Source organism: Hibiscus syriacus, unplaced genomic scaffold (genome assembly GCF_006381635.1).
Source record: "Hibiscus syriacus cultivar Baekdansim isolate YM2019G1 unplaced genomic scaffold, ASM638163v2 tig00110602_pilon, whole genome shotgun sequence".
Taxonomy (NCBI): Eukaryota; Viridiplantae; Streptophyta; class Magnoliopsida; order Malvales; family Malvaceae; genus Hibiscus; species Hibiscus syriacus.
The window spans coordinates 2132662-2142883 of NW_024062798.1; the positions used below are offsets into that span (position 1 = coordinate 2132662).

Sequence of the window (10222 nt, forward strand, 5' to 3'; positions counted from 1 at the left end):
CCGGTGCATGAAGTGAGATATTGACTTTTAGGGGCACAGAATTTGAGCTGTTAAATCATATATTTGCATAAGTCAAAGCAGAAAATAAACCAAGTTGCTCAGTGCTTCACAGCTTCAACATGTTTATGCTTTTGGAGTTTTCACATCAATCCATAACCTAGGATGTCTAAGGTACGACATAACTAATATACGGTTAAAGAAAGACGCTATTGAAAATATTAATATTTTTTTAATATTTTTGATAAAACGCTACTTAAACATTATTTTTTCTACCTAAAATGTTAATATTTGGAGCTACCTAAAATGTTATTTTTTTACCGATTTTTCTACCGGAAATTAGGTAGAGAAATTAACATTTCCGGTAGAACAAATAATGTTTAGCACTTTACCGAAAATGTTAAAAAATATTAACATTTCGGTAGCGTCTTTACTTTGCCGTATACTAGGTTGTCGTACGGCAGAACTATCCCATAACCTCACAATGCTTAATCTCCACTTACTCCATGTTGGAAACAACACTACTCTTGGGTAATTTTTGTGGGTGAGTCTCTCGATGGGGTTTTCTGTATACATAAAAACTCGAACATGAGACATTGCTTAAGTGATTTCAAACTACTTACTACTTGAACCAACTTCGTTTGTACTTGGTATCAGATATTATTTTATTGTAAAAGGATGACATCTCCATATAGATCTATACAAGTTACATGAGCTTTCAAGCGTTTACATATCATATAACAAAAAAGTCTTCCTCGCCACTAATAGAGATTATCAACTCAAATTTGAAATAATAAGTACATCTTTATGCTTCATCACGGGCTCTTTTCAAAGTACAAATCAAAAGCTTTCTTGCCATCAATTATTGAGCATTTTGGATGCCATAAGTTGTTTTCAATCCAGTCGTGGACTTTTAAACCCCATGAATTAGATTTGATGATAAATGATACAAATATCATTATACAATAATGACATACTATGAATAGTATAACCAAAATCATGATATGAGAACAACATGATACTAAAAAATATTAATAACATGTGAATACATAAATATACAACATGTTTTTATTTGTATTTAGAAAAAAAAGGCTTAAGAGGTATTTTTATTATTATATTAAATTCATATCAGTATTATTGTTCATATTTTTTAATCTAACAATTTAGTTTTTAAATTCATTGAATTGTATCAATCTTGTTTTTTTAATCAACAAACCTGTCAATGACCATTACAAAACTAGTCTATAATGTTGACGTGATAATTTATATGTGAATAATGATGTGATGAGAGGCTTAATGTACAGTTTATAATGTCACACTAATATTGTTGGTCAAAGAACAAGATTAATTGTAATGTAACGAAGTCAAGGACTAAATTGATACAATAAAAAATTATGGATAAAATTACTAATTTGAGTTTATTACGATGATAAAATTATCCCTTAAACCTAAAAAATAACTAATTGTGGTAGATAAAAAAATACTAAATGAATACATAAATTATCGAGTCTACAAGGACATAACTACCATCTCCAACATTGAGGTCTTATCATCATGTATGTCCTTGTAAAAAGATGAACAAGACTGATAGCCAACAAAGGGCAATAAGTTCAAAGGGGAGATAAGCGAGACACTTGGACTAGTCCAGCTCAGAGCCATTTCCTTCAATTTGAACCTATATAATGGTTCATGAACCAATTGCAGTGTATGCTTTGTTCTTCAAGTTTTTGTACCTTCTAGGTGTAGTTTGAACCTTGTTCGAGTTCCTCCAAGCGTATAGATTTCAGTGTGCCCATCTCACTTACATATGGCTATGCCTCCTCCTATCCTTGTGGAAGAGGACAGTGAGCTGAGAAGAGGGCCATGGACCCTTGAAGAGGACACTCTCCTAACCCATTACATTACTCGTCATGGAGAAGGTCGTTGGAATGTGTTGGCCAAATGTGCAGGTCTTAAGAGAACCGGTAAAAGTTGCAGATTGAGGTGGCTGAATTACTTAAAACCCGACATCAAACGTGGAAACCTGACTCCACAAGAGCAGCTCCTAATTCTTGAACTTCATTCCAAGTGGGGAAACAGGTGATTTTGATTCGTTGTAGATGTCCCTTTTGGTGTTTACCTTTGTTAACTAATGGCCTTGTATTTCTCCCTAGGTGGTCCAAGATCGCACAACATCTTCCGGGAAGAACAGACAATGAGATCAAGAACTATTGGAGAACAAGGGTGCAAAAACAGGCACGCCGACTCAATGTCGACAACAGCAAGGGCTTCCTCGAAGCGGTTCGATGTTTACGGATGCCGGGATTGCTTCAAAAAGTGGAACAGACTTCTTCTCTGAAGGGGATGAGCTCCCAAACCTCAGTGCCGTGTGAATTTTTAAACTGCATAGACCCTTCGCTGTCAACAATCAGAATCCCAGGCAACTCAAACCATTCCTCTGAAAATTCGAGTTCTGTGACTTGTCCCACAGATTTCACCAACATTCCAGAGCAAACTGACCTAACAAGTACAAGTATGTATGGTCAAATAGTAAACGAAACTTGCAACGTTGGCAGCAGCGACTATGACACGGAGGGTTTCAGCCTGGACTCTGCATCAGCCGGTAGCCTCTATGAAGAAAGCAATTGGATCTCTGATGAGATGAGGTATGCTTTATGGAACATTGATGAGATGATGTTTAGGGAGTTGGATTAGATTGGAAAACATATATGAAGAAAGCATTATGGTTTAATGCAGTGCTATATGAAGCTTTTACATGTAAAAGAGGAGAAAGCCAATAATAATCCATAAACGGTCATCAATTACCTGAATCCAACAATATCCCCATGATAGTAATGCAGGGTACTTTCACCCTTCATCTCATTCTTAAATAAATTTAAGACCACCACTATCTCATCCACATCCTTCAACCGAGAACTCGAGAACGAGCCCATCAACTTCAATCAGGCTAATACCTGCTTCTTTTCTTATACCTCTTGCTTTCATCAAGGCTCTAGTTCTCTTCACGTCATCAAATCTACCAGATTTGGCATATATATCACACAAGTTGATATAAAAAGCATGGTTCATCAGTTCCAAACCGATCAAATACTTTGCTATCCTTTCTCCTAATTCTAAATTTCCATGAATCTGACAGCCGCCGAGTAATGCCCCCCAAATAAACACATCCGGTTCCATTCGCATGCTTCTGATAAGCTCTTCTACCTCTTCGACCGGCTCGAATGAGGATGCCAACCATGGAAGCATAGTGGTGAAGTTGCGGTTCTATTGAATAAACACGTTTCATCATATTGAAACACCAGCGACCTTTCTCTACAATTCCGGAATGAACACAAGCTGACAATAACCCGAGAAACGTGACATAGTTAGGCTTCACTCCCATGGCATCCATCTCCTCGAAGGTGTTGAAAGCCTCCTTACTATAACCATGATGTGCAAATGCAGAAATCATAGCAGTCCATGCCAGGGCATCCCTTTTAGGCATCTCTTTAAAGACCTCACTTGCCCTCTCCACACTACCACATTTACCATACATATCAACCAATGCTGTTCCGACCACCACATCGCATTCTACGCCACTCCTCCTTAAGTAACCATGTATCCATTTCCCATGATCAATTGCACCAAGGTAAGCACATGCTGAAAGTAAACTCGCCATTGTGATTTTATCCGGTTTAACATTATCATTACTTGAATTCTGCATTTCATGGAACAATTGTAAGGCCTCTTAACCCCTCACACCTTGAACGAAACCGGTTATCATCGAATTCCAAGTGATGATATTCCTCTTCTCCATACGTCTAAACAGCTCCAATGCCATGTCAAGATTCCCACCTCTCAAGTACCCAATAATCATCGAATTCCACGAAACAACATCCCACTTCGGCATTTCATCAAACAACTTCCTGGCACTGTTTAAAAACCCACATTCGGAATAGAAATTTAGCAGCGAATTTTGAACGTAAACGTCACAAAACCATCTTTAACAGCTTCCCCATGAATGCTACGCCCTCCACGGCTATCAAGCCTACTGGCGCATTCCTTTATAATAAAAGGAAACGTAATGCAATCCGGCGAAATGCCACTGAAAAGCATTTGTTTGAAGAGAAGTAAAGGTTCAAAATGTAGCTGTTATCTGAGTCGCCGGGTTTGGAAGCGTAAGCTCTAATCATGATGTTATATACGGAGAGTGTTGGGTTCTTTATGAATTTGAAAACCCTGGTCGCAAAGCAAAGAGAGCCGGATTCTGAGAGAGCAGAAGCGAAGAGGAGGCGAGTCATGAGAAAATCTTGATGGGTTTTGGATAGCTTTGGAGAAGTTATGATTTGGGCATGTATTTGTTTGAGCTGTTTCAGAGTCTTGAACTCTTCGATTAAGCGTGTTATGGTGGCTTTGAGCGTTGAATATTTCGGTTCCACCATGCCCATTGCCCAAGCTCAGAAAATGGCTTACCAAAGAGAGAGTGCACACAAGAGTGAAAACATGTTAAAGGCGTTGTCTTGATTAGTGTTGAGAGCCGAAATTTTTATCCATTTGAGTTCGACTCAAATATAACATCTTTTAATCTGTCGTCCAATCAGAAATCAAGCTTTACTGAGAATATGATTATTAGAATGTAACATTACTTAACATATTACTGAGAATGTTGTATTGTTGTGTTTGGTTTGTTTAGCAGAAATATAAGATTACAGTGTTTGGTTAAAGGAATAAAAGATTATTGAAATGTATATTTTACTAATTTGTCTTTATTATATATCAATTTTTTAACAAGTTGAATTGTAAATATTAAAATGAAAATATTTATATAAAAGATTATAGAAAATATATAATTTTATTATTTTTAATTTATATTTAAAAAAAATAAATTCATAAAATTTATATAATTTTTTTATAAAATTTAAAAGATAAATAGGTTTAATTTTATTTTAACCCCTGAACTTCATATAAAATTCTAATTATGGATTTTTTTGTAAATTTAAAATAGTTTAAGAATAAATTTTCAATTTAACCTTCGTAAAAAAATTATTCAACGGAAGAAGAATGATATTTTTGAAGAAAAAAATTATGTTAAGGGCATTTTAGTCCAAAATACTAAAATACCGGGAATGTAACAATACCTAAAGGATTGAGGGAATCACATTCCCGGTGAAAGCCCCAAAATACCATTGTTGGGAATGGCTTATTATCGGGGGTTGGGAATCTTTGCAATCCAAATGGGAGAATCATATTCCCGAAAAAAATATTTCCCCCAGTAATCTCACATACCCCCATCCAAACGCACCCTTAAGGTAAAAGTTCATATATTTGAATATATATATATATATATATATATATAAATTTTCATTTTTTATTAGATAATATATTAATATAATTAAAAAATTATGTATAGAATGATATTATAAATGTATCTTTAAGTCCATAAAATTCAATTATATTAATATTTTTGGATCAATTACTTTTTACTCTAAAATCTAACTCAATCTTAATATTTTAAAAACTCCGACCCAAATCAAACTCAACTTCTTCTTTTTAAAAAAAAAACTTCAATTTTATAAGCTCGAATTAGAACTCAAATACTCATCCTCTTGGTTTTTTGGCTCAATAGGGCAAACAAATAATTTATTTGGCCCAATACGACAAATGAGAGGAGGAAATCCTCTCATCAAGGTCACTAGTTCCATTAGATATATTATTTTATTAGTCTCTGATGAATAAGCCTCACGTGGGCTATTATTTTAATTTATTTAACAGAACTCATCACCTCAAGATAATGAATCCTTTAAGAAAATATTTATTTTAAAAAATAAATTGTAAAATAATTTTAAAATTTTAATATTAAAAAAATAATAGAGCTCGTCTCCTCTCGAATTTGTCTTATTGGGCCAAATAAATTACCCGTTTGCCCTATTGGGCCAAAAAACCCATCCTCCTTTACCTCTTAAACTTAGCCCGTCTGACTAATTGGCCCATGATTTTCTCTTAAAACTCAGACAACCTAATTAGCCCAAAAATTTACTTGAGAAAACATATGATCCATCTACCAAATAAATCTTCGTTAAAGAAACAACATTGTCATGTTTGCAATTTTATTTACACTTGCCGGAGAAGGCATGGTCAAAAGCAAACTTAACCCAGAAGAAACCAAATCCGCATGACATGAAAGCATTGATCAGAAATAAAGCCAGCAAAAATTGGAAAAATGGTGAACGCAGGTAACAAGTTGAAGTTATTAAGCTCTTAAACCATGGCCTGGTCTAGCTTTCAGGGTGTGTGGTCTGAGAGAAGCGTATCGGAGGCGTGGTGTGATCCTAAAGAAAGCCCTCAACACCACGTCCTGCGACTACGTCTCGGTAAATCACGAGTGCTTCTTCCATTACTTGAGCTTGAGCCAGCAACTGAGCTCTTTTCTTTCCAGAAGGATGTGTCGAGAGATAATCTTGCAGTGTTGATTCCTTTGCAACCTTAGCTACTTTCTCAAACACTTTGGGAGCAATCCGAGGATCATAGCCGGCAGATGCGAGCAACAACAGTCCAATGTAATCTGCTTCAAGTTCCATCCTGTCAAAAATTATAGCAGGGGTTAAGCACTGAGAAGAACACGAGAATGGCATTTAACAAGGACCTTGTACTCGGGTATGAGTATCAAATACGGATATCCGTCTAACAAGGGCATATAAAAAAGTATGGTCCTCCAAATATAGGAAAATTTTAAGGAAAGAACTTGGTATATAGCCACGTGACACACATATCTAATCCGATAGTTGAGTCTGGCTAGCATAAGATCTTACAACCTATGAAGATAATAGTTAAAAATGAAGAAAATATCACAAGTAAAACTCTCAAATTCTACTTCATAGTAATTGATTTCCTCGAACAAACATGAATATAACAAGTCCGAAAAGAATTTGTTTCCATTAAATGGATTCACAAAGGCATTGCTCTGTTACTTTTTTATGGTACATCCACAGCCTAATGGCATTGCAAATGCAGCATGCAAGTATTGGAAGAACCATACATTTAAAAAATAAGTTGAAAAGTTCATGCGGACTAGGGGTTCCATTTTAGCATCAAACGTTTCTCGGAATTTTCACTTTTCTTAAAGAATCAGAGTTTAGCACATATTTGAACATAGGTATAGGGATATGATCTTCCAAAGATCTCTCAATTACATGGAAATCATGAAAAATTTCGAATATATCTATGTCAAACATACACCCTTACCCAACACTCGCACCTAAGCTCGAGAAACATGGCATATAAGTACAATGCTACATTCACATATAACATACGCAAACTGTACACAACCACACATGCATTAGCCATTATGTTGTTAATTATTTTTATGCGTTAGAAATTTGTATAGTTATTGTGTAAGTTACTTTCCCCTCATAAACAGAACAAATATAGAAAACATAAATATACCTCCGAGAGAAGGGGAGTCTAAAGAAAAGTGCTGACATTGTGTTGACCAGATCAGGCATAATGAACTGATAGAGTATCAATTGCAGAATGGCAAACCACAGATTCTTTGTTACTGTTTCAGCTATATGTCGAGCCACTGCATGTGCAACATAATCAGACAAACACAATGATAACATATCACTGACAAATCCAGCAAAAAACAACAAGCTGAACTTATAACCAATGTATACCTCATGTCCAAGTATGGTAGCTATCTCGAAATCAGTTCGGAAATGCTCAAGCAACCCTGTGAAGACCACAATCTTCCCACCAGGCAAACACATAGCGTTAACATCAGGCTGATTGATGACCAAAACTTCCCAATTCAATCCTTCCAAATGATTAGTAGTCGGCTTCGAGCTCGACCCTTTCTCTCGACTTTCCTTCCTGCTTTGTTGAACCCATTTATCATCAAGAATCTCATCTTCACGAGACCAAGTGATGCCCAAATCTTCTTCCCTCCCACCCAATGTCGCCGTTGCATCATGTTCGAGTGAACTCTCAGGCGATGCATACTCCAAATCACGCCATATCTGATCATGGCTCAACCCTCTCTGCAATGAATCGATAATATTCTTGGCAATCAGTCGAACTCTAACGCTTTCAGGGTGTATTGCAGGCAATATCTTACCTTTAAACCCAGATTTCAATTGCTCAAATTGGGACTCCCCTAACTTTTTCTCCATTTCTTTAGACAAGAGCACGAAATGCTTTCGCTTAGTATAAGGAACAGTTTCTAAATTACCAAAATACACAGTAGCCATATTAGAAACTCAACATAAGATGTAAATTTGCAGTATATTATTCACACTTTACACAGCTGAGCAAGGCTGCTTTTATAGCTACAAGAGTAAGAAAACCGTCTGCATAACAGCACGCCTAACTGACTAACAGACTAACAGTCTGAGATTTTGCTCACATACACTCGAGAGCACACTGATTATGTGCACTCTTTACACATGATCTCTCAACATTCTCCCTACTTTTTCTCCTCTTCTTCACCTTTCAGCAGCATCACATTAACTCTCGCACGAAAAGTGGTGAATGTAGTCTTAGCCAATGGTTTTGTTAGGCCATCAGCAGTTTGATGTGTAGCAGGAACATAGCTAACGCACAACTGGTTGGATGCAATCTTTTCCCTTACAAAGTGAACATCCAAATCCACATGTTTTGACTGCGCATGATGAGTTGGATTGACGCTCAACGCAATTGCACTGGTGTTTTCACACCAGATAATGGGGCATTCTTTTCGTTTTACTTCTAGATCAGTTAGGAGTGCTTCCACCCATGTAACCTCTGTTGCTGCATCAGCTAGGCTTCGATATTCAGCTTCCATGGTCGATCTAGAAATCACTTTTTTCTTCTTAGCAGCCCACGACACCATGTTGCTGCCAATGAAGACACAATAACCTGTCATGGATCGTCGATCATCAACACATTCACCCCAGTCAGCATCTTCAAAAGCCTTTACATGCATTGCTTCCTTGGATGGTGAAAACACAAGTCCAAACTCAATCGTTCCAGTTAGATAACGCAATATGCGTTTTGCAGCCAGCATATGACACTCTCATGGTGCATGCATGAATTGAGCTATCTTGCTCACACTGTAGGTTACATCCGGCCTCGTATGGCAAACATACAACAACGATCCTACTATACTTCGAAATTCTCTCGCATTCTCTAATAATTCACCTTCACCACTGCAGAGTTTGTTATTGGCAGTCATAGGTGTGGCAGTTGGTGTGGCCTTTAACATATTCGTTTTCTCCAGCAACTCTAAAACAAATTTTTTTTGAGTGAGCATTAGAGAACCAGCACATCTCTAAACTTCAATACCTAGAAAGTACTTTAGGTCTCCAAGGTCTTTTAAGGAAAAATTATCACGAAGCATTTGTACCACTCGTTCAACTTCCTCAACAGTCTCACCAGTAACAAGGATGTCATCGACATAAACAAGCACGAATGTTGATACACCATGGGCACGAGTGATGAACAATGAAACATCAGCTTTCGATGGCCAAAATCCTATTTGCAACAGACTGTCCTTCAACTTAGAGTGCCAATTTCTTGGTGCTTGGCGTAACCCATAAAGGGCCTTATGAAGTTTGCACACAAGCTTAGTGCCATCTGCAACAGTTCGTTCAAATCCAGGTGGATGTTGCATGAAGATGTCCTCACTCAAATCACCATTTAAGAAGGCATTGTTCACATCTACATGCCTTAGGGGCCATCTGTTTGTGACAGCAAGGGACAACACAACATTCAGCGTTGGGAACTTGACTACTGGACTGAAGGTCTCTTTAAAATCTTGCCCTGGAACTTGTGTAAAACCCTTTGCAACAAGGCGTGCCTTGTAACGATTGACAGTGCCATTCGGATTCTGTTTTAACTTGAACAACCACTTGCACGCAACGGCTGTTCGTCCAGCTGGCAGTGTCACCAACGACCACGTACCATTTCGTTGCAAGGCTGCTAGTTCATCTTGCACAGCAGCTGCCCAGTTACTCAACTGCATAGCCTGATGGACATCCGCAGGAATTGTCCCACCGACCTCACTAACAAACACTTTCGGTTTGAATATACCACATTTACTACGTGTAAGCATGGGATGATTGTTGGTAACAGGAACAACATCAACCGAAGACTCAACTGAGGCTTCATTGACAGGCTGCACATCGACATTGTTCTCAGCACTACTACTCGAACCAGCACTTGAGGAGGAACCTTCAGTAGGCAGCAAGAGAACATTATCACTATCGGGCAG

At 37.4% G+C, this 10222-nt stretch overlaps 2 protein-coding genes and 1 pseudogene across 2 annotated transcripts; 1 reads left to right on the top strand and 2 right to left on the bottom strand.

The window, feature by feature from the left end:
• Positions 1–1723: 1723 nt before the first annotated feature.
• On the top strand, positions 1724–2706 carry LOC120135057 (MYB-like transcription factor EOBI). Its single transcript, XM_039151418.1, has 2 exons — positions 1724–2076; positions 2151–2706. The coding sequence occupies exons 1-2, from the start codon at positions 1805–1807 to the stop codon at positions 2689–2691; spliced, it is 813 nt and encodes a 270-aa protein (XP_039007349.1). The 5' UTR covers positions 1724–1804; the 3' UTR covers positions 2692–2706.
• Positions 2707–2798: 92 nt separating this feature from the next.
• Positions 2799–4450, bottom strand: LOC120135176 (annotated as a pseudogene).
• A 1604-nt stretch (positions 4451–6054) lies between these two features.
• LOC120135177 lies at positions 6055–8222 on the bottom strand. The gene is made up of 3 exons (XM_039151498.1): positions 7650–8222; positions 7420–7568; positions 6055–6555 (listed from the first exon to the last, which is right to left on the bottom strand). The coding sequence occupies exons 1-3, from the start codon at positions 8220–8222 to the stop codon at positions 6306–6308; spliced, it is 972 nt and encodes a 323-aa protein (XP_039007429.1). The 3' UTR covers positions 6055–6305.
• Positions 8223–10222: the final 2000 nt, after the last annotated feature.

Bases quoted from the DNA above. Each gene is read 5' to 3' on its own strand.
- LOC120135177 (XM_039151498.1), bottom strand. From the start codon at position 8,222: ATGGCTACTGTGTATTTTGGTAATTTAGAAACTGTTCCTTATACTAAG. The intron at 7,569-7,649 runs GTATACATTGGT...TTGTCTGATTAT, and splicing joins CTACCATACTTGGACATGAG to GTTGCACATGCAGTGGCTCG. The intron at 6,556-7,419 runs GTATATTTATGT...AATTTTTGACAG, and splicing joins AGACTCCCCTTCTCTCGGAG to GATGGAACTTGAAGCAGATT.
- LOC120135057 (XM_039151418.1), top strand. From the start codon at position 1,805: ATGGCTATGCCTCCTCCTATCCTTGTGGAAGAGGACAGTGAGCTGAGA. The intron at 2,077-2,150 runs GTGATTTTGATT...ATTTCTCCCTAG, and splicing joins CATTCCAAGTGGGGAAACAG to GTGGTCCAAGATCGCACAAC.